This window comes from Brassica napus, chromosome C9, assembly GCF_020379485.1.
Source record: "Brassica napus cultivar Da-Ae chromosome C9, Da-Ae, whole genome shotgun sequence".
NCBI lineage: Eukaryota > Viridiplantae > Streptophyta > Magnoliopsida > Brassicales > Brassicaceae > Brassica > Brassica napus.
In genome coordinates this window covers 43840331-43863810 of record NC_063452.1, presented here as the reverse complement: position 1 = coordinate 43863810, position 23480 = coordinate 43840331, and the positions used below count along the sequence as shown (strand labels likewise).

The 23480-nt window shown below is 32.7% G+C and overlaps 3 protein-coding genes across 7 annotated transcripts; 2 read left to right on the top strand and 1 right to left on the bottom strand.

The window, feature by feature from the left end:
• Window positions 1–532: 532 nt before the first annotated feature.
• Window positions 533–5084, top strand: LOC111213359 (PTI1-like tyrosine-protein kinase 1). Of its 5 annotated transcripts, XR_007328566.1 has the most exons (6): window positions 540–1672; window positions 2207–3359; window positions 3431–4159; window positions 4374–4623; window positions 4709–4825; window positions 4902–5084. XR_007328566.1 is itself a non-coding variant. In XM_048768439.1 (5 exons), the coding sequence occupies exons 2-5, from the start codon at window positions 4412–4414 to the stop codon at window positions 4992–4994; spliced, it is 360 nt and encodes a 119-aa protein (XP_048624396.1). In that variant the 5' UTR covers window positions 533–1672; window positions 4374–4411; the 3' UTR covers window positions 4995–5084. The 5 variants fall into 5 exon arrangements, 4 of the variants coding, with proteins under 4 accessions (XP_048624396.1, XP_022570820.1, XP_048624395.1 ...); XM_048768439.1 differs by lacking the exons at window positions 2207–3359; window positions 3431–4159 and having other exon boundaries at window positions 533–1672; window positions 4374–4496; window positions 4559–4623; XM_022715099.2 differs by lacking the exons at window positions 540–1672; window positions 2207–3359 and having other exon boundaries at window positions 3814–4107; window positions 4374–4496; window positions 4559–4623.
• A 9458-nt stretch (window positions 5085–14542) lies between these two features.
• LOC106434504 (myosin-2) lies at window positions 14543–21115 on the top strand. The gene is made up of 23 exons (XM_013875375.3): window positions 14543–14796; window positions 14952–15538; window positions 15843–15944; window positions 16042–16185; window positions 16273–16423; window positions 16539–16566; window positions 16654–16822; window positions 16910–16973; window positions 17093–17106; window positions 17196–17280; window positions 17429–17532; window positions 17622–17760; window positions 17840–17958; window positions 18050–18202; window positions 18300–18389; window positions 18472–18549; window positions 18681–18839; window positions 18948–19133; window positions 19217–19558; window positions 19645–19888; window positions 19971–20086; window positions 20160–20372; window positions 20449–21115. Exons 2-23 carry the CDS (start codon window positions 15089–15091, stop codon window positions 20920–20922), a joined length of 3624 nt encoding a protein of 1207 aa, XP_013730829.2. The 5' UTR covers window positions 14543–14796; window positions 14952–15088; the 3' UTR covers window positions 20923–21115.
• Window positions 21064–22224, bottom strand: LOC106434505 (chlorophyll a-b binding protein 3, chloroplastic). Its single transcript, XM_013875376.3, has 3 exons — window positions 21966–22224; window positions 21698–21859; window positions 21064–21633 (listed from the first exon to the last, which is right to left on the bottom strand). The coding sequence occupies exons 1-3, from the start codon at window positions 22089–22091 to the stop codon at window positions 21124–21126; spliced, it is 798 nt and encodes a 265-aa protein (XP_013730830.2). The 5' UTR covers window positions 22092–22224; the 3' UTR covers window positions 21064–21123.
• Window positions 22225–23480: the final 1256 nt, after the last annotated feature.

Genomic DNA, 23480 nt, shown 5'->3' with positions numbered 1-23480 from the left:
AGCGTTTTAAAAGACAAATGTGGAATGTTTCATGTTGGTCGTCATCCTATATTATATTGGAAGGATGGAATGAAAACTTGTAAGGATTTTATTTTGGGTTCACCAATCACTGACAAATTAATGTTTCAGATGTTTCATGTTGGTTGTCAGCCACATAATGGTCGATCTGTTTGATCTTCAATGTCTTTATTGATCTGTTTGATCTTCTGTCTTTATATTTCAGTCAAGACCTTGTGAATGCTTATTCTATACGCAGTAAAGCACTTCTAACAATAAATACTTACTAAGTATCTAAATAAATAAGGAAAAGAAAAAAAATATAAAATTTAATAGAGAGATAACAAAAATTTCTCAAATTACAATTTTTGAGAAGCTCTTTAGATACTATGATAACACATGTCAATATGTGACTGATTTAACTTTATTTTAAACATATATTAAAATTTAATTATATAATTAAAACTTACTAAAATATTAGTTTTATTTGATTTAGAACTCCTTTCTTAGATACTAAGAGCATGATTATCTCAATATCTTAGGTGGTCTTTTTTTTTTGTCAACGATTTCATTTCATAAACTCAAAACAGACTAATTCGAGAACAAAGTTTGGATATAACACTCAATGTGAAAGCAACATCAAAACAAGTGGTTGTACATTGATTAAAACTGCAAGATAGTTGAGTGAAAAGAGTGACAAGGTTTCTGAAAAGAAGACCTGTGATCTTAATCATGTCCAGCAACGCATGGCAGAGAAGAGGACAATAGAGTCCAAAATTAACTGAAGACTTGAGAGTCTATGAGTCTTTGCTGATTGAAGAGCTTCAAGCATCCTTATAGCTTCCTTGGCAAGGGACGAGCCTGCGCTCAACAGAATAGAGGAGACTTGGGAGTCATGGGCTTCACCCTTTCCATTGATAGATCACCCAAAACCTCCACTTTTTAAAGTTTTGAACCACATTCCATTCACCGAATCAGTCGGAAGGATTTAAACATGAACAGTTAGGGACCCTACAGCTACAAACTCAGAGGCAACAAAGCCTCGCTTTATGAAGTCTGAAAGCTGTGAAGAGGACCACCACTGCCAAATGAGTAAACCTGAAACAATTGGAACCAAAATCACCAAGGCAAAGGTCCAAATAACCTCATACAGCGGTAACAAACTGGTACACCACAGTGTAATATCCTCATACTGAGGTAAATAGAGTTTCATAATGAAACTCACAGAGCCTGCAACATCCTCAAACTGAGGTAAAAAGAGCTTCAAAAAGAGCACATCATCCTCATTCCAACGTAAAAGGAGACTCTTATTAAGATAATTAAACCCTAACAAAAGACAAGGTTCTAAGATAAGTGATTTACTCCAATAGACTGAGAAACCCAAACCTTGTGGACGCTTGATGAGGAATTAAAGAAAAAGAAAAATATCAATTAATAGAAGATACATCTCCTAAATAGGGGCTGGAAGAACCGTGTCTTAGAAGACACGTGTTACCATTGTATGAGAAGGGAAATATCCTTTCTCTCTCTCTCTCTCTCTCTCTCTCTCTCTCTCTCATCAAGCAATCCCCTTTCTCCCTCTCTCTCATCAACGCAGAGGAGGCGACGATCTACGCGACGAACCCTCGTGAGATAGAGAGGGACAGTGAAAGGGACTCATGTGTAGATTAAACGGGTAACGTCTTCTCTTCTTCTCTTTCTTCTCTGTTTGCATCTGAAAATTAGATTTTGTTGTAGAAGAAAAAAAATGTCTAATCTATAGATTCATGGGTTTTGTTTCTGATTTGCACTACAAGAAAACTTGTAAATAACCACAAATGAGCCACAAAAAATTTGTGGCTAGAGTTTTACGGCTACAAATAGCTACAAAAATAGCCACCGTATTTAAAAAGCAAAACTTGTGGCTATTATATTTCAGTCAAGACCTTGAGGATAGTTAGCCACAATTAGTCACAAAACAGTTGTAGACGTAAAAAATCCACTATTAACCACAAAATAATTTGTTGAAGTATTTAGCCACAATGTAATTTGTGGCTATTTGGAGAAATATAGATCCTAAACTTATTCTAAACCCTAAACATACCCTAAAACCATTTATCCTAGATCATGAATTGAACTCTTAAATACAAACGTTAAACGATATGAATAGTAATATATTTTAGATATATATATATATATACACTAAATATATTTATTTTTTTATGTTTAGGTTATATTTTGATGTAAATATGAACATGTTGAAATCGGTGGACCAACCAATGGAGAAATAAACTATTGTTGGTAAAGCTAACTAATTAAGACATTTGAGGATCATGAGGTATATACACTTAAACCTTTACACAATGACTTTTAACTTTTCTTGTTCTTAATTTGACATTTCTTTTCATCAATTAGTTTTTTTTTATGTTCTCTATGCAGGAACACAAACATAGAAAAAGAAAAAATTATCCTTGACCAATGATATCAAACTACCCAGATCACATCCTCCCATCCAAACCCTCTACTATAAACCTAAACCCTATATACCAAACCCAAAATCTAAAACATCAAACCTAATCTCATTTTAAATCTATACTACATAAATCATACCTTAATCTAATATTCTAAACCCCAAACTCAAACCCTACATATAAAACCATGAATCCAATATTTTTAAACTTCAAATATATTATTTAAACAAACTCAAATTTTTTTCATGTAAACAAATATATAATTAATATCTATTCCAATCTTTCTAAATTCCGTAGCGATAAATATAATTTAAGCAAAGCCAATTATGGTAAAGTCATATATAATTTAATTGAATGTTTTACATAAAATTTATTAAAGCATGCGGTCATGAATCTAATTCATTATATATGCAAAAAAAAAAAAAAATCTTTGGCCAAAATTATATCTTTCGGCCAAATTTTTCTTCCTTCCCCGCGCGCATCTTGACCAAAATTAAAACGATAAACAAAAAAAAAAAAAAAAAACTCTTCTAATTTTTCATTGGTTGACAAAGTAGCTAAAGGATTGCTATCTAGAATTTTGGACCATTGATTAAATTTGATCCAATGGTCAAGATCACTTTGTGTTTCTTCCTCGTGTCTCTCACTCTCTCTTTTCTTCACAAAGATCTCATCTCTCTTTCATTCCTGAATCTCGAATTCTCAATCACGTTGTTCACCAAAGCTTGTTCGTCACCAAAGCTCATCACCGTAGCTCGTTTGTCATCGCCACCACTAAAGGCTCGTCGCTGTCACCACCGAAGCTCTTCGTCCACCACACATACAAAGAAGAGAAGAGAGGATGAAGAAGATCCAGCAAGTTAGAGAGGACGAAGACGAATACGATGCTGGAGAGAGACGAAGAAGATGAAGGTATCTCTCACTCTCAGATTTAGTTTTGTTTTTCATTTAGGATACTGATTTTGATGTTGTTATCGATTTAGAAGTTAGCGATGGGGGAGAGAGCGTGACGAAAGTGGGAGGACGGAATATGGTGGCGAGGGTGGAGATGGACAGCAGATGGTGGCACCGTCAACTCGAAGCAACGAAGCGGCGGAGAAGACGATGACCAATTCTTTTTTTTTAGGTTTAGTTCTTTTTGGGTTAAATTCTTTAAAAAAGGTTAATTTGGTTTAGTTTTTTTGTTGTAATTAATTTGACTTAGTTTGTAAATGAGTTTCAATTTGTAAAGTGGCTTTAATTTATAAATAAAAATTTATTCGTAAATGTCGACAAAAAGAAAATTTACTCGTAAATCAGTTTATTATATACCAAATTTAATATATCAGACATATTTATATTTTTATTTGTAACTTATTTTGTGATTTGTAATTTATATTTTTTTTAATAAAATATTTTCTACGATTCAAAATGTGGTTTTCTGTGGCTAAATTAGTCACAAAGATAATTTTATGCTATTTGTAGATATTAGCCACAAATATAATTTGTGGATAGGTCGTAGAAAGAAAGCCGCAAATAGCAACGATGGTCTGATATCCACGAGCTCATAGTCAGCGAATTATATTTGTGGCTATTCGTAGCTATGAGTGAAATAGCCACAAAATTCAATCATCAGCCACAAAATTTATAGTGGCAATTCTCAGATTTTCTTGTAGTGTTGGTAAAGCTGTCAACTTTGATTATATCTCTGGCAAAGAGGAGGTTATTTGCATGTAAATGTTCTCAGTGTAGTGTTTGTTGTTGGATCATGTCTCTTTCTGTTCTTGATTGAAAGTTTTGAATTTTTTTTTTGATGAATTTGTGTAATCTGAGAACATGCTCAATCAAATTTCCATAAAGTTTGTTACTTTGGTCTCTGTTTTTTTGCCTCGTGGATCTGCTCATATCTCCTTTGCATCCATATTCAGTTACTTAAATCTCTTCCAGGAGCCAAAAGGTTGTGTAACATCTCTTATTGAACAAGGATGCGCAAGTGTATCTGTTGTACATGTCAGATACAAGACTCCAATGAAGAGGAACACTTGAAATCTTCTCAGCAGCAATCCAATGGTATGTTGTTGTTATCTACAATGACACCAATCAAATGAGTTGACATTTGGTCGATGGTGTAGCGGTTGCTCTGAAGAAACTTGATGTCGCACCTAAAGCTGAATCAGATGATGAGTTCTTGAGTCAGGTTATTAATCTTCTTGATTCAGGAAGCTTGTGTTTACATTTTCTTTTCAAACTTATTTATATATTAATACTTTGCTCTTCCTTAGGTTTTCATGGTGTCTATGAGAATCTCATTCAACTACTTGGTTTTTGTGTTGATGGAAACCTCCGAGTCCTGGCATATGAGTTTGCAGCAATGGGATCCTTGCATGATATCTTACATGGTGAGAATGACTTTGAGATTCCTTTGCTCAGTTCTTTTAGCTAAATAACATGTATGTCCATGTAAATTGATTACAGGTAGGAAGGGAGTTCAAGGAGCACGAGCTCTTGTATTATTGTCTGAATAGAACTTTTGTATTCTTGTGTATTATCAGTCACAGACTTGTGTAAAGTCATGCAAGTGTCATGTATCAATTCAAAGTCCATAGACTTGTGTTAAAGTTTCTATATAACTTCACAATACTCTTGTTCTCTCTTTAACATAACTTCAAAGTCCATATAAAGTTTCATAATCTCTTTCTATTCAAAGTCCATACCAAGTAACTTCACAACACAAGATTCATAGTCTCTTTCTATTCAAAGTCCATATAAAGTTTCACAACACTTTTGTTCTCTCTTTAATCACCATTCACTCTTTTTATTCACAACACCAAATTTTATTCACAACACCAAACTTTATTCACAACACTCTTGTTCTTTTTTTTTTTTATGAAAATCTAAAACAATTGCTACACATATATGGCATCCCTACAAATATCACCAATATGATGGGTGTTCAAACTAGAATTCGTGATAGACAAATACATCAACAACTGAAAGCTGATTTGGTTGAATATATATGACGTAAACTTGGACGTGATGAAGACAACAACTGAGCTCAGATGCTTCTTTCAAATTATTCTCGATTATTTTACTAATCTTTGTTTTTATGTTTTTATTTTAAAATTTATGTTTTAAATGTTATCTTTTAATATGTTTTATTTAATAAATTAATTTTATCTTTAATAAAACAATGTTTAATATTTTTTTTAAGAACCATTAATTAAGAAACTAGCATTGGAGCACAAAATCTAGGTGTTTCTTAACTAAAGTGTTTGATAAAAAAAAATTTAAATTATACCAAGTCCGGTTCAAAATTACGAAGTGAAAAACTAAAACGCACATGATAATAATATGCAACTCATAATAGGCTCTGAATGGTAATTACGGATTGAGCGGTGCGGAACAAGCGGTTCAACTGCGGTGCGGTTCTAAAAGTTATAAAAACATATAGATATATAGTATATATAGAGATTTTTGTTAGTGTTAACTGTGATGCGGTGTGGTTCGTAACATTCGAAGCCTATGTGGTTTTTAGGTAGCTAAGTGCTTTTAGGTAGCTAAGTGCGGTACAATTTTGTAATTACTAAATATAGATAATTTATTTTATTGTTTTTAATTATTAAATATATAGAAAATAGCACAAACACATATATAATTTTTTTTCTAAATTAAATAAAATCTCAATAATAGCATATTAAATTTCATATTTGAGATATATAAAATAATTTTAAAATAAAATTTATATTTTTAAAAATTATATTAGTATCACTGTTTATTTTGTTTATATGAATCCCGCAGTTATACTATTTATTATACATGTTACCATTCATAATTTGTTTTGAACCGCTTATTTTAGACGAATCACAGTTGTTATACATCATGCGTTTCTCTTATACAAACCGCAGTTAAACCGTACCGCACCGCTCAATCCGCTTGTCCCGCACCGTTCAATCCGCTGTTACCATTCGGATCCTAAACTGACGGTGCTCTAAAGTTACCATTCATAGCCTAAACTGACGGTGCTCTAAAGGTTTGCATATAGTGTGTAACCATCTAATCTATTAAAAAAGGAGTACAAAATAGAAATACCCCTTAGTTTTGTATTTTATTTACACTAAAATGCCACTGAAATTATAAATAATATTTCCTTTTAATAATGTTGTCTTTTCTGATTAATAAATGCATTTCCTAATTCTAATTTTACCAACAAAAACGGAAACAATGAGCAAAACGTAATCTGTTTCAGTAGCTAAACTAAAACATGTGAAAAACGAAATGGTTTTATTGTTCTTTTATTGTGCTATCAGCCTATCACTTAACTGAAACCTGCAACTTTCTTCTTCACCTATCATACATATATTAGTTAATCCTAAAAATCCAAAGTTCAGTCACGTTTTCATTTGCTATCATACAACTATTAGCCGAATAAATACATTCCGAATCCAAAAAATGCATAGGCTACATCAACATTCCAATCTTTATTAATATATCTAAAATATAGAAACTATAGCCTACATTTTCGCTAACTATTATATTACGTAAATAATATATTTTCTATAAATTGTTTCCAAATCAATTCTTCCTCGTTTGACTTGCTGAAGAGTCAACAATAAATGCAAGATTTTGTGAATAATTTGTATCCAAGCAATTGCTTATATTTTCCTATGCTAAAAGATATTTTGGAAACAATTTTATATGGTTCCATAATATCACGTGATTTTCTCTTCCACAGTACGTTTAAGTATATTCTATACATTAGGGTTTCACATTCACATTATATATAAGAAACAATGAATACGTATTCAATATCACCTCAACAACTCCCACACAAATCTTTTCATCCCCACTTATAGAACATAATGTCAACCAACAAGAAGAGATGGGGATGATCGATTGAGATGTAGTTTTAAATTTTATATTGTAAAATTTGGTGTATAATTTTTGTTGTAGATATATCTGCTATAGCTGTACATTTTTCTGTAGTCTATTAAATATTTCTTTATAAAACAGAAGGCTTACAGCCATTTTTTTTATGTAGCTTTATAAATTGATTTACAACATGATTGGTATTTCAAAAGAATGTAGATAACAATTAAAGCTAAAGTGTGTATCTACAGCCCAATCAATCATTCCCATTATTTGTTGGTTGGCTTTTCTCGACCAAAAAATATATATATATTCAATTGAGCTGACAAATACAATTGGACCTCCAACAATTTATGATAACTCAAATTTTTATTTTTGTATACACAAATTTGAGCCCATAAAAAGATGTAATCATCTATCTTATAAATTGATACTTTCATTAATATTTATTTACAATTATAATCCAAATGTTTTATATCGTACAAATTTTATAGAAATTAAATAATTTTTTTCAGTCTTAATGTTATAACTAATTTAACAAGATTATATATCATACTAACTCTTAGTTCTCTATTTTTTCATATTACCAAATTCAAAAATAAGTTTTCTATATATACTTTACATACCTCTAATTATATATACATTTTTGAGTTGTTTATATGATACCAATAAATTGTTAACAGACACACAAAAAATAACTCAGTGTAATATGACTAACTCTGGCAAATGCATCATTCAGTACACCAAAAACTAAAACGAAAAAGTAAATATGTCGCGCGGATCAAGGTCTAGTTTTATATATTAAAACATAAGTCACAACCTTGATTCATGTGTAATTTTTTAAAAAATGGACTTAATAGACATATTCCTAGAAAGTCATGTTACATTTAATATCTAATCTTATCATTTTAATTTTGGGCCTACAAAGAATTTTTATTGGGCTATCAATAATTGGATTTAAACAATAGATGATCCATTGGACTTATAGATAGTATAAATTAAATAGATATAATTTAATATTGTAATACTATACCTCTATATGCTAAATATTTAAATATTTGTCGATGTTAACTTTTAAAATTATAAAGTTTTTTTTTAAATAACAAAAATCATATTATCTAACAATGATTAATCTTTACTACCTTAAACCAATGAAAAAAAAATTTAAACTATATATTTTATTTTAAAAATTAAACAAAAACTAAATGTTAATTATTTACTCGATAATATAAATCTATGAAGCAAAAAGTTTAATTTTTTAAAAACTTTCTAAATTTGTGAAATGTTACAATATCTTTGAATATGACAATAAAACAATATTTTACTAATCTTTAGATATATAGTTATGATTTTAATAATGAAATAATAATCCGAAAATATATATATATATATAAGAAGATACAAATATATATGAAAGTTTGAAACAATCTATTCAATGAAAAAAATATACAGTAAAGTTATTATGTTTTAAAAATTGATAGACACATCTTATATATTAAAACATAAGTTACAACCTTGATTCATGTGTGATTTTTTAAAAAAATGGACCTAATTGACATATTCCTAGAAAGTCATATTACATTTAATCTCTAATCTTATCATTTAAATTTTGGGTCTACCAGAAATTTTTATTGGGCTATCAATAATTGAATTTAAACAATAGAAGATCCATTGGATTTATAGATAGTATAAATTAAATATATATAATTTAATGTTGTAATATTATACCTCCATATGTTAATTATTTAAATATTTGTTGATGTTAATTTTTAAAATTATAAATATTTCTTTTTAAATAACAAAAATCATATTATCTAACAATGATTAATCTTTACTACCTTAAACCAATGAAAACAAAATTTAAACTATATAGTTTATTTTAAAAATTAAACAAAAACTAAATGTTTAATTATTTATTCGATAATATAAATCTATGAAGCGAAAAATTTAATTTTTTAAAAACTTTCTAAATTTGTGAAATGTTGCAATATCTTTGAATATTACAGTAAAACAATATTTTACTAATCTTTATATATATAGTTACGATTTTAATAATGAAATAATAATCCGAAAATATATATATAGAAGAAGATAGAAATACATGTGAAAGTTTGAACAATCTATTCAATGAAAAAAATATACTGTAAACTTATTATGTTTTAAGAATTGATAGACACATATATATTATAATATATACCAATTTAGAATTGAAAATAAAATATTTATATAAAAATAAATAAAAATAAAAACATGCGCGGTTGCACGAATCGAGATCTAGTTTTTTAATTAAAACATCATTAGTGTTTAAGAAATAATTCGTGGTCTGGTCAAATTAATAAGGTGACCAATTAATGAAAAAATAATTGTCTGAAACATTAATTTCTCGTTATTGTTATTATTATAGGTATAAAGCTTCAGTGCAAGATCTCAGTGCTCTTTCATTGCTAGATTAGCGGAAGCCACGTTTATACTTTGTTCATTTAATAATAAAAATAATTTATCTACAAAACTCAATTATTGTGCATACGTGGCATAAATTATTGATATACAATAAAAACTCTATAAATTAATAATGTAAAAAATTCTAATATTTTATTAACTTACAGAGTTATTAATTCACATAGGATTTTATTTTTTAAGAATTTAAAAATTTAAAGTATATTTTGATGTAAAAAATAAGTAGAACACTTGATTTTACCGTATATGTAGTGATTCAATTGTAAGAATACAAATTTTATGTTTTTTTTATTTGATTATTTGATGTATAAAAAATATTTACCTTAAATTTAAATACACTTAAAGTGTAAAATGACAAAATAACATCAACATGTATTTAGAAATGTTAAGAAAATTAAATATAGACTTCACTATGAATAAAAATAAACTATACAATATATTTTTTACATTTATATATATAAACTTATATACATTAATTATTAATTTATGTTTATTTTGAGATTATATATTAACATAAGTTTTTTTAAAAAAATATTATCTAATTATCTTGTCGAATTGTAATATATTTTACATTGGTCTAATTCAAAACTGATGAAATTTATTAATTTATAGCATTTATTAATTTATCGAATATTACTTTATGGAGATTCTACGTATGGACTTTGTATTTGACAGCTAGACATTATTTACTCAGTCATCAAAGTAAATACCAATATGAGTGTAATCTTTCAAAGAAAATACTGTGCAATTATATAGACTCAGATTTTTCAAATATATGGTAGCATAATATTCAATCAAAAACTTAGGATTGTAAATTTGTGAATATTGACCAAGAACTATACACTAATCATTTATTTTAGTATCATCCTTATGTCTTTAATCTATATTTAAATTGTGTAAGTTATGATAGACAATGCAAATTTTTGTAGATATAATAATATATATATATAGTATATACTTTTATTGTCATTTGTAATCAGTTAACATCTTATTAATTTAATTGCACGAAATATGAACTTAACATAATTACATAACTAACTTTTGAAAAATTACCCGGAGCTATTGTTTCTATTATTCTGTCCTAAAGATAAATATGTTAGGTTTGAGTCTCGGTCTCTGTGGGACAATGTTTGTAAGTCCAACTCTGATATCGTACCGGACAACTCTCCGAGCCACTACCACATGTGAATTGCAAGTTAATAAATTAATTATTTTTATTATATACGACTATATTAGTTATTTAAAAATATAAAAGATATTTTACATTTTAAAAGTACATAGACAATTATTTAAACTTTTTCTTTAGTTTATTTTAATTTCACGTACAAAATACCAAAAATAATTTAAATAATTTAACAATTTTTGTAATAAGTTAAAAGTTATGACATATAATAAAAATATCAAAATATCATAAGTATTTAAATGTCTAATATGATAATAAAATTAAATTTTAAATAAAAAATAAACCAAACATAAAACATCAATGGTAATAGATTGACCATAACAAAAATAAATTAATACCAAATCACATCAATTGATTTTGATTCTCTTTATCATCGTTCACTTCATTTTCTTCAGATACTGTAGTGAAATCTTTATCAAATTTTAAAGTCACAAATAAAATAGTTTAGTGGATATGATGTAAGATAAAAAATCAGAAATTCAGTCAAAATTTTAAAAGTACCATCAAGATTTTATGAGTCACTTTTCATTTATGGGATATTTTCAGCAAGAACATTTTCCAATTCACTATAAGCAATTATAGAACCTTAAAACCTAATTTTTAATTTAAAATAAAATATATTTTACTAACGTAATCAAAAAAATTAAGAAAAAATTTAAAGGCTACTTACTGGTTTAACCGGACTTGAGTTTTAACAGGGTTTTGCGAGTTTTATCAAGTTTTTGAATAATTATTTTTTTTAAAAACCTAACTGAATTACATATCGGATTATCGAGTTTACCGGTTCGACCGTGGATTCACGTGTTTCGAAACACTGCTGTGTGGTTAGCAATCGGTCCACCGGGAAATATTGCAATAAAGAAAAAAATTTGGCAAATTAAAGTTTGTGGAGAAGAGTCGAGAGGGTTGTTGGTGTTGAGAGACTTGATGAATAGATGCTACGTGAGTGCCTTGATTCAAGGGTGTTATCGTCAAGTTTTGATAAAGCAAAACCTTAACAACCATTAATCTTTCCTCCAACGTGTCACGCTCTACAACAAATACTTTTGACTTTTGTCATTTGTGGATCTATTTCAAATATTAAATCGCTGTATCAACGTCTATTCATGCTCACGAAATTAGTACATTTGTATTTCCATTTTTAGATAATCATGGACCATTACTTTTGGTTTTAGTATAAATGACTTTTAAGTATAAACGTATATAGACTGGGCTTGAGCTTTGAATACAAAATAAAATAAAATAATTAACTAACTTTTGAAAAATAAGACAAAGTAAATGGACATACATATTAAACATAAAGCTTAAGATTTTGTTTGAGCAAAATCAGGATATTAGTGTTAGAAAACTAAAAGTTAAGTAGAAAAAAATCCACTATGAAGCTTTTTATGGTTATTAAATAATTAAAGGATTAGTGTTTTAAAATAAGTACATTATTTTCTTTTTAACAGGTCGCCTTAGTTAATTATTAGGTGTATTTTTTGGTTTAGCAGTTAGATGATCAAAATATAGAAGAACAATGAAGAAAATAAAAATATGAATAATTTTAAATTAAATTACAAAAATAAAACTTAAAGCAATTTTAATCAAATATATTTTAAATTAAAAATAGAAAACAAAGTAGCAATTTTAATACTTTATAATAACATAAAACAAAACCAATGATATGATAAAATTTATGAATTTTGGTTAACTAAGACATAAATTTGATTAACGATCTATCTATCAATGGGAGGTCATCTATAGATAAAAATATGTAGTAGATGTTTAGAATAGATCATCAGCATTGAAGTAAGCTCTAAGGTAAGTTTTTCATAATACAGTATAAATTTAATATAATTAACATTAATTAAAATTTTAAGAAAACAATTAGACCAATAGAAAATGTCAAGTTATAAATGAGTCTTTTAATTTTATTAAGAGAAAATGACTAGGATAGCACTAAAAAAGTTTTTGTCACAAATATAGCCTCTAAGAATAAAAATGACCAAAATAGCACTTAATATTTTATCAAAAGAGATAAATATACACTTATACCCTAATGGTAAATTAATTTAGACATTAGGGTTTAGAGTTAAGGGGTGGGGTTTAGGATTTAGTATTTAGGGTTTAGGGTTTAGGGTTTAGGGTTTAGAGTTTAGGGTTTATGGTTTAGAGTTTAGGGGTGGGGTTTAGAGTTAAGGGGTGGGGTTTAAGATTTAGGGTTTAGGGTTTAGGATTTTGGGTTTAGGGTTTAGGGTTTAGAGTTGGGGAGTGGGGTTTTGTGATAAGATTTCAAATTTTGAAAAATAAAAAAAATTTAAATTTTTCAAAAGATAAAATGCTATTTCGGTCATTTTAGTTTTTGAGGGCTATTTTTGTGACATAAACTTAGAAATGTGCTATTTTGGAGATTTGCCCTTTTATTAACTTAATTAGTAAAAAATTTCCTAGATATCTATTTGATGAGGAGGCCTCATAGTTAATGATTTTGTAACGCTCCGACCACCCACAACTAATGGGTCACCCACGTCCGTTCGCTCGGTCCGTGGGTCCCATTCTATCTGACGGGCGGTGCGTTAATTTTTCAAGGTCCGAAAGTCTTATTTATTGACCCTGCAATTATCATAGACCTTTCCCCGTGACTCACACATTATCGCGAATCACTTTCCGATAGGTTATCCATCCTTCTACTACGTTAGCTCAATCACGTTTAATTCTGGAGTTCTAAACGGATGCGTGGCGGAAAATGTAATCGCACTTTAATGACATAGGTAGCCAAATCAATCCACTTAATTTTTTTTATATATCACAACTCGGGATGTCATAGATTTGGTATTACCTATTTGTTGAAGATTCAGTTACTTCAGTGTGAAAGGGGTTACCATTTTTTTTTGTTTGAAAAACAGGGGGTACGTTCTTTTACCCCGGGGGGGGGGTTACATTCACAAGGGCGTTATGTGCGATGCAGATGACAGCAGCAATATTATTTTGTAAATGAGTCTTTTAATTTTATTAACTTAATTAGTAAATTTTTTTCTAGATATCTATTTGATGAGGAGGCCTCATAGTTAATGATTTTGTAACGCTCCGACCGCCTACAACTAATGGATCACCCACGCCCGTTCATTCGGCCCGTGGATCATATTCCATCTGACGGGCGGTGCGTTAATTTTTCAAGGTCCGAAAATTTTATTTACTGACCATGCAATTATCATAGACCTTTCCCCATGACTTACACAGTATCGCGAATCACTTTCCGATAGGTAATCCATCCTTCCACTATTTTAACTCAATCACGTTTAATTCTAGAGTGCGTGACAGAAAATGTAATTGCATTTTGATGACATACGTAGCCGAATCAATCCACTTGATTTTTTCTATATATCACAACTCGGAATGTTAACAGATTTGGTATTAAGTTAACTACCATAAGGATTGATTTGTTGAAGATTCACTTACTTCAGTGTGAGGGGGGATACCATTTTTTTTTGAAAAAACAGGGGGTACATTCTTTTACCTTTGGGGGGGGGGGGGAGGGGTAGAGCGTTATGTGTGATGCAGATGACAGCAGCAACGTTATTTTCGCGACCAACGTTCTTACGAATATATAAATATTTAATCAAGTCATTAAAGTATAATTCAAATTGGACCATCTTTTGTCTGAACAACCAAAAAATTTGAAATTTGTTTGTTGGTCGAAGAAGAAGAGAGGATTTTATTTGATTGCTCTTTCCAATAGAAAAAGCAAAAGTTGCAGAGAAAAAACAATCATCATTTTCTGAGAAGAAGAGAGAATATTAGGGTTTACAATTTTGTCAGGAAAGAATTCGTTTTCTCCCCTTTTCAAATCATTTTCTCTTCATCGTTCGTGCAAGGGACCAGGTTTTTGTTGATCTCCCGTTTAGTCAAAATCTGTTTTTTTTTTTTTTTTTTTAATTCCAAATGTCTCTTAACAGAAATGGAGGAGCCCTCGAGATTTTGCAATTTACTTGAGAGAGATTGTGCGCTGAAATTATTATTGTTTATTTTTTAAATAGGCTGTGTTTCCCAAGAAGGTTAACGACGTCCCTCGTTCACTGCACCTGTTTGTGAAATTTAGGGTTTATGAAGCGTAGATTGCGTGGAGTGCTTGTCGATTAAACTTTTTAGTGATTCGTGTTTTGGGGAGGGGGCAATGATGTTATCGGCGTCGCTAGCGAAAAGCTCGCTAGAGGAGATGCTCGAGTCTCTCCGGCAGAAAGATGAGTGCCAACAACAGCAGCCTCGAGATATCCCTCCGGCGCTTCCTTCTCGCCCTAACTCCAGGGCTCGTCTTCCTTCCTCTCGCCGCTCGCTTCCGGCCAACTTTAGTGTTTCTAGCGTCACTGAAGATCAGAATCAGAACGGGAGTGTTGCTTCTTCTAGGCAGCCTGAACCGGAAGGGAAGCCGCGGAAAGAGAAGGATTTAAGAGTTAAGAGGAAGAGTTTCGGAAGCAAGAAGATGAGGAGGACTGGTCCTAGCTCAGAGTCTCCTTACGCTGCAGAGAAAGAGGAAGATGTAAAGGTGGCTGCTGCTGCTAAGGTCAGTCCCGTGGAGGAGCAGAAACCTGAGTGGAACGATAATGTTGACTATTTCATTAAGAAGGTAGGTACATACATGATTCTTCTGTCTCTTGGTTGTCCTTTGTTTTTAAATTTAGTGTGTTCATCTCAGAGTCAGAGGTTAGGGCTGAGAGATCAGGAATGAGTCTTTAGTGTAACTTGAGCAGTGAGGTTTTGAACTTTGTCATAACAAAAGCCTGTTCTCAGAATGTTTTGTGGAAGCATATATGATGAAGAGGCCCAATACGTTTTCTCTTGGTAGATAGCTTGCTTAGAGGTGTCCTAGTTGTGTTTACTTTTCTACCTTAGAAATGAGATCTAGAACTTTGTTTTGTTTTTTGTTCCAGAAACTTCGAGTTTGGTGCCGGGTTGCAAATGGGCAGTGGCAGCTGGGGAAGATACAGTCTACTGCGGCTGATACGTCTCTTGTTATGTTGTCCACTGCAAATGTAAGTTTATTTGTAACCTTGTTGCACTTTCCATATGAAATTTAAAAGTTTCTGCCTTCTGACTATCCAAATCTTGTGATCTTTGTTGCTACCAAAGGTTGTGGAAGTGTCTACTGAAGATCTCTTTCCTGCAAACCCAGATATTCTGGAAGGTGTTGAAAACCTTATACAGCTTAGCTATTTAAATGAACCCTCTGTTCTTTTTAACCTTCGTGTCAGATACTCGCAAGACGTTATTTATGTGAGTTTACTACTGCTAATAATTCTTTGACTCTTTTGATTTCTTGTGATTTTTCATAGCTAACTTGGCGTTTTTTTTTTACCGTAGAGCAAAGCAGGACCAGTGTTGATTGCGGTCAATCCGTTCAAGAATGTTGATATATACGGAGATGATTTCATCTCAGCTTATCAGAAGAAGGCTGTGGATGCTCCTCATGTATATGCTGTGGCAGGTGCAGCTTATGATGAGATGATGAGCGGTGAGGGGACACATTTATAATCACGCTTTTTTTTGTATTTACATGACTTCAGTAATCCTAATCGGTCTTCCACTGGGTAATCTGGCACTTACATTTTGAACCTTTCTACATGCAGAAGAGAAGAATCAGTCTATTATTATAAGGTACGAGTAGCTTTGTATATTTCTGGATTATTTTGAATACATGAGGTGTTTTTTTTTTCTGGTATTTACATCAAAATTGTTCTGCAGTGGAGAAAGTGGAGCTGGGAAAACTGAGACTGCGAAATTTGCAATGCAGTATTTGGCAGCTCTTGGTGGAGGCAGCTGTGGAGTAGAGTATGAAATTCTCAAGACAACTTGCATTCTCGAAGCTTTTGGAAATGCTAAAACATCAAGAAATGCTAACTCTAGCAGATTTGTGAGTTGTAGTTTTCTCCATTCCTTATTTGGTCAAGTTATTATCATGTAAATTGAGAAGTTGATCGTTAGATCTTAACTGGCGCAGGGTAAACTCATAGAAATTCATTTTAGTGCAATGGGAAAGATATGTGGAGCCAAACTTGAAACTTGTGAGTATACTCTAACCATACAGACATTGTTTATCATATTGTTTGTATTGGGAGCTCACTTGTTTCTTTTGTCTTTCTCTCCATGTTTTGCATAACTACTCTTTGTTTAATGCGCACAGTTCTGCTAGAGAAGGTAACTTTGTTTCCATTGAGAATCTTTTTTCATCTGACTTTCACTACTCAGCCATCGGTCACTAACTGGCAGTAGTATCCTTTGACCAGTCAAGAGTGGTTCAGCTGTGCAATGGCGAAAGATCCTACCACATATTTTATGAGTTTTGTGCAGGTGCTTCGCCTGTTCTCAAAGGTAACATCACAAACTGAAATCTCCGAAATTTAACACTGTTTATCTTTCTTTAGAAATGCCTTGCTGAAGTAGAAATACAAACAGACTTCAAATATTTGCTTACTTTGTCTTGTGGCTAAACTATCGTTACAATGATTCTTTTTTGTAGAGAGGTTGAAGCTTAAAACAGCAAGTGAGTATACTTACCTAAACCAGAGTGATTGCTTGACCATCGACCGTGTTGATGATGCTCAGAAATTTCGCAAGCTACTTGTAATCTTTCTGTTTTTCTTTCCCCTGCTTGCTTCTGATTCCATTGTTAAGATGCCAAAGTTTTATTATGGTTTTCTCTTCTTTTGTAGGAAGCTTTTGACATTGTTCAAATCCCTAAAGAACATCAGGAGCGTGTGTTTGCATTGCTTGCGGCGGTGTTGTGGCTAGGGAATGTATCTTTCCGAGTTACTGACAACGAAAATCATGTGGAGGTGGTCGCAGATGAAGGTAGAATCTCTTTATCTTAATTCATCAAAAACAGTGACTTGGTGATGCTTTCTTGACACTTGGCTGCTATTTCTTACAGCTGTCACCAATGCCGCTATGTTAATGGGGTGCAACTCAGAAGAGCTTATGGTGGTTTTGTCTACCCGTAAACTTCAAGCTGGTACAGATCGTATTTCAAAAAAACTGACGTTGCGGCAGGTACCGTCTAATAGTCATAAGCTTGATTCTTATATACATGTACATCGATCATAAGGTACTGTATAAATTTCTGGACTGTTTTTACCTGCAGGCAACGAACATGAGGGATGGAATAGCAAAATTTATTTATGCAAGCCTTTTCGACTGGCTTGTTGAGCAAATAAACATTGCATTAGAAGTCGGTAAATCACTCACAGGGAGATCTATAAGCATCCTTGATATATATGGGTTTGAATCATTTAAGGTTAGTAGTACCCATACATGTTTTAGATTTCTTATTACTATCGTTCTCTTTGAACTCCTGACTCCTGAGACGATGATTTGTTTCTCTATGATTGCAGAATAATAGCTTTGAACAATTCTGTATAAACTATGCAAATGAAAGGTTGCAGCAACACTTCAACCGGCATTTATTTAAACTTGAACAAGAGGTGATTTGTTTTGGTCTAAATGATATGATAGTGTGTGCTTTCTGCTATACTGTTCCATTCAATATTGTTCTTCTCTGTTCAGGAATATGAAGAGGATGGAATTGATTGGACCAAGGTCGAATTTGTAGACAATCAAGAGTGCTTAGATCTAATTGAAAAGGTAATCAGTGTCCACTTTTGTTTTATTTGCTTCAAGAAGGAAAGAGATATATTACTAGTTTGCTCTATGTTATAAGGACGTTTTCTGCATGTTTTAAAAAGTAATCTCTTGCATATGTCTTGCCTGTGCAGAAACCCATTGGTTTATTGACCCTACTAGACGAGGAATCAAATTTTCCGAAAGCAACTGATTTGACCTTTGCAAACAAGCTCAAGCAACATTTGAAGACCAACTCTTGCTTCAAAGGAGAGAGAGGTCGAGCCTTCAGAGTTAATCATTATGCTGGAGAGGTCAGTTGATCCCCTTAGATCAAAAACTAGTCTCTACATCCTGATTGTGTACAGCTTTTCTTGTACTTATGGGGGTTGTTCTTTGAATGAATATTTTTTTGCTTGCAGGTTCTCTACGATACAAATGGGTTTTTGGAAAAGAACAGGGATCCGTTGCCTGCTGATCTTATCAATCTTTTATCATCATGCGACTGCCAGTTGCTGAAATTGTTTTCTACTAAAATGCGTGGCAAATCTCAGAAGCCGCTTATGTTATCAGACTCCACAAATCAAACTGTTGGGACTAAGTTCAAGGTAAAAAGGCTTGAATGATGCAGTTTTGCAATCTTTCTCAACTCACGTTGCATCCCCTCATATGGTTATTTATCTCTTTACAGGGTCAACTTTTCAAGTTGATGAACAAGTTGGAAAACACAAGCCCTCACTTCATTAGATGCATAAAGCCAAACTCGAAGCAGCTTCCCAGAGTTTATGAAGAGGATCTTGTCCTACAACAGCTTAGATGTTGTGGCGTGTTGGAGGTTGTTAGAATATCAAGATCTGGATATCCTACACGTTTGACACATCAAGAGTTTGCAGGAAGATATGGGTTCCTGTTGTCAGACAAAAAGGTCTCTCAGGATCCTTTGAGCGTATCAATCGCTGTTCTGAAACAGTACGAACTTCATCCAGAAATGTATCAAGTTGGCTATACAAAACTGTACCTTCGAACTGGGCAAGTAAGTAGTTCTTTACGCAGAGATATAGAGGCTAATTCCTGATCTTGTACAATTCTTATGCGCCTGAACTTCAATTTTTTTTACAGATTGGTGTCTTTGAAGATAGGAGAAAGAAAGTTCTCTACGGCATAGTGGGCTTACAAAAGCATCTCCGTGGTCACTTGTCTCGTGAATACTTCCAAAATATGAGAAACGGAGCATTGGTACTTCAGTCATATGTACGAGGTCAAAATGCTCGAAGAAGGTTTGACGTTGAAGCAAAGATCCATGCGGAGTCTGTTTCTGAAGCAGGTGCAGGAGAGTTGACTGCAGTCATAAACTTGCAATCTGGTATCTTATTTGCTTAACTAGAGATTTTGGTTGTCATATTTGGAATATGGATCTTAATGCTCATCATTCGTCTCTTTTGCAGCTGTTCGTGGATGGTTGGCTCGGAAAAGATTCAACATTATGCAAAGACAGAAAGAACTTGTCGATGTGACGACTAAATCAAAGAGGAAAGCTGGCAGGAGGATTTCAGAAGACAAGGTACTTACTATCAAAAGAAAGATTGTACACTTCTGAATCAAACACTTTTAACATTCTCTCGTTTGTGATGTAGGATTTGCCGGTGGAGCGGTTCCAAGTTCAACAATCAGCTATGTCTGATCTCCAGAAGCGGGTTTTGAAATCTGAAGAAGCTTTAGTGCAGAAGGAAGAAGAAAACACAGCATTGAGAGATCAGTTGAGACAATTTGAGGAGAGATGGTCAGAGTATGAAATAAAGATGAAGTCGATGGAGGACACTTGGCAAAAACAAATGTCATCGTTGCAGGTTAGTTCCTCATCCTTGACTGATTCAAGACACAAACATAAAATAAAGATTAAGAAGTGTTTCCTTTTTCTCTCAGATGAGTCTTGCTGCTGCTCGAAAGAGTCTAGCTACAGAAAACAATACAGGTCAAGCAGGAGGAAGACAAGACGCATCGATGTCACCTTTCGGCTATGACTCGGAGGACACAATGTCTACTGGAACTCCCGGAGTGAGAACTCCCACAACTAAGTTCAGCAACGGGAACACTCCAGAACTCAGAATCAGAGAGCTCAACGGAAGTCTGAACGCTGTTAATCATCTCGCAAGAGAGTTTGATCAAAGGAGACTCAATTTCGACGAAGATGCTAGAGCTATCATGGAGGTGAAAGGTGGACCGCAGGCAACTCCAAACGGGCAGCAACAGCAGCAACATCCAGAGGATGAGTTCAAGAGATTGAAGCTAAGATTTGAGACATGGAAGAAAGATTACAAAGCTAGATTAAGAGAGACTAAAGCAAGACTCCATAGTGATAAAGGTCGCCACCGGAAATGGTGGGGCAAAAGAGGCTAAGGGGTTTTCCACCACTCGCTTAGGGTTTGTTGTATTAGTAAAACACAATCACAAGATCATTGTAGATTCAGCTGAGAGACATGTATTTGTTTTGGAACTTTTTTTCTGTGCATAGCAAATAGAGTGTTGTAATTTGCAGAGGAACAAGAAAGGTTATGTTCATATCATTTCAAAAGGATTACATTTTAAGACTTAAAAAAATCAAGCACCAGGTACAAACTTTGTTGCAAAAGCCCAAGCATTGTTAGCAACAGGGTTATCAAGATGGTCAAGGAGATTCTCTAAAGGACCCTTTCCTGTAACGATGGCTTGAACAAAGAAGCCAAACATTGAGAACATAGCCAACCTTCCATTCTTGATTTCCTTCACCTTAAGCTCGGCCAAAGTAACCGGATCATCCGCGAGACCCAGCGGGTCAAAGTATTGCCCGCCCGGGTACAAGTCATTGCCTTCACCAACACCATCAAGACCGTTGATGCGGAAACCTTCAACTAATCCCATTAGGATAACTTGGAAGCCAAGGACGGCTAAAATGCTTTGGGCGTGGACTAGGTTTGGGTTGCCTAAATAGTCCAAACCGCCTTCAGAGAAGATTTGTGAACCGGCTTTGAACCAGACCGGCTCTTTGAAGTCCACACGGACCCATTTCTGAAGAACTTCAGGGGTTATGCAACCTAATGCTCCCAACATTGCCCATCTCCCATGGATCACCTGTAACATGGTGATTAGTGATTAGTGTTTACCCAATTGAGTGAGTGAGAGTTAAGAGTCTAACCTCAAGAGCTCTGTTCTTGGCAAAGGCTTCAGGGTCTGCGGATAAACCAGCGGTGTCCCAACCATAGTCTCCGGGAAACTCTCCGGTGAGGTAAGACGGGGTTTGGACGGAAAACGGTCCTAAGTACTTAACTCTGTCTGGTCCGTACCAAAGATCATTCCCCTTCACATGTCAAGTTTAAAAAGAAAAAGAAAATCAGACACCAACTTAATAGCATAGATGAAACTCTTAAACTTAAACAAGAGATTTAGGACAAAAAGAAACAAACCATAGTATACTTGGGAGATCCGAGAGAGACAGCATCACGAAGAGGGTTGAAGGTGGAGCCTTTAGTCTGTCCAAGAAATGGTGTTGGGGTCAGAACACTGCTTGAGCTCATGAATGTTGAAGCCATTGAGTCTCTCTAGGATTTTGAGCGTTTGTTTTCTCTCTGTGGTGTCGTTCTTCTTCTTTGCTGGTTTGGTGGAGAATTGATCTAAGGGAGTTTGAGTTTTAAAGCGAGTGTTTTGTGGATGAGAAGAGACGGGAGAATCAGAGATGGGATATTGATAGAGTTAGATGCTGGGATTAGCCAATCAGGAAACAGTTTTGGATTTGAAGAATCTCTAACTCAATCTCTTTTTTTATCCATATTTTGTTTTTTGTCTTTTCCCCTTAAATTTTTAACCTTTTTACGAAAAAAAGTAACTGCGTCTTCCCCTTGGCCCTTGTCTTTGGATTATACATTTAGTTTGACAAGCATATTATTCAACTTCTTAAATTATACTCGCTCAAATGTCCGCTAGTTCTTCCGACATTTCAGACTTGCATGAAACAAAATAAATCAAGCCTTTGTTAGCTCCAAAAGCTTGGCAATTTTTATTTTATATTTTTGAACTAAAAACCTTGGCAATTAATGATGCAAGATAGACTATATAGAGTGATTGTATATAAATTCAGAGTAATATACCTGAAAGATTTAACCACATCTTTTGTCTTTCTTTGGCCATTGAATATTCTTCTATAACAAATACAGTATATGAGTTTGCGGCGATGGATGTGCATGCAATCAAACAAGTATTAGAAGTGTATCAGTATCACTCCACACACTCAGTTCTTGGAAACAAAAGTAACAGTTGTAGATAGGTGGAAGCGAAGCGGATATCCGGGTTCTTAGAGGTAGTCATGATCCGATCGTTTCGTTCGAATAATCAGTTATCCGATTCGATTCGATCCGTAACCACCCATATATTTGGTATCCCGGATATTCAGTGTCTCGAATACCCATATATTGGCTACACATACATTCATTTCTTAAGTAATTATGTTGGCTAAAATTATATATATACGGTTGAACTGGTTCCTTAAAGGTCATTGATTATATAAGTTTCTTTTCTGGACAACACATAATTACCTTATAATCTAAAATTGCATCACACATATTCATATATTTTAAAATATAAAAATTTAAATATATTTAAATTTGAAATAATTAATTCTGATTTATAATATACACATATTCATATATCTTACAATATATTTTAATTTTAAAATATAAACTGTTAAAAATATTTAAATGTGAAATAATTAATTTTGATTTATAATATAGAAATATTGTAAGTCAGAATATTTATAAATAAATAAATGTATTTTTATTTGATAAAAATACATTGATGACAATTAGCTAAAACAAGTTAAACAAACGGGTTAAATAAAGATATTCAAGTTAGAATTATCTGATATCTCTAAAAATAGAGTTCAAATAACAAAAATCAATTCTATACACAAATTTAAACATAAATCA

What these genes read in the sequence shown, in the direction of transcription:
- LOC106434504 (XM_013875375.3), top strand. Translation starts at nt 15,089, where the DNA reads ATGATGTTATCGGCGTCGCTAGCGAAAAGCTCGCTAGAGGAGATGCTC. An exon ending in TTGACTATTTCATTAAGAAG is followed by an intron (nt 15,539 to 15,842) that starts GTAGGTACATAC and finishes TTTTTGTTCCAG; the next exon opens with AAACTTCGAGTTTGGTGCCG. An exon ending in TGTACCTTCGAACTGGGCAA is followed by an intron (nt 19,559 to 19,644) that starts GTAAGTAGTTCT and finishes TTTTTTTTACAG; the next exon opens with ATTGGTGTCTTTGAAGATAG.
- LOC106434505 (XM_013875376.3), bottom strand. Translation starts at nt 22,091, where the DNA reads ATGGCTTCAACATTCATGAGCTCAAGCAGTGTTCTGACCCCAACACCA. An exon ending in GATCTCCCAAGTATACTATG is followed by an intron (nt 21,860 to 21,965) that starts GTTTGTTTCTTT and finishes TGACATGTGAAG; the next exon opens with GGGAATGATCTTTGGTACGG. An exon ending in CCAAGAACAGAGCTCTTGAG is followed by an intron (nt 21,634 to 21,697) that starts GTTAGACTCTTA and finishes ACCATGTTACAG; the next exon opens with GTGATCCATGGGAGATGGGC.
- LOC111213359 (XM_048768439.1), top strand. Translation starts at nt 4,412, where the DNA reads ATGCGCAAGTGTATCTGTTGTACATGTCAGATACAAGACTCCAATGAA. An exon ending in TTCTCAGCAGCAATCCAATG is followed by an intron (nt 4,497 to 4,558) that starts GTATGTTGTTGT and finishes TCGATGGTGTAG; the next exon opens with CGGTTGCTCTGAAGAAACTT. An exon ending in ATGATGAGTTCTTGAGTCAG is followed by an intron (nt 4,624 to 4,708) that starts GTTATTAATCTT and finishes GCTCTTCCTTAG; the next exon opens with GTTTTCATGGTGTCTATGAG.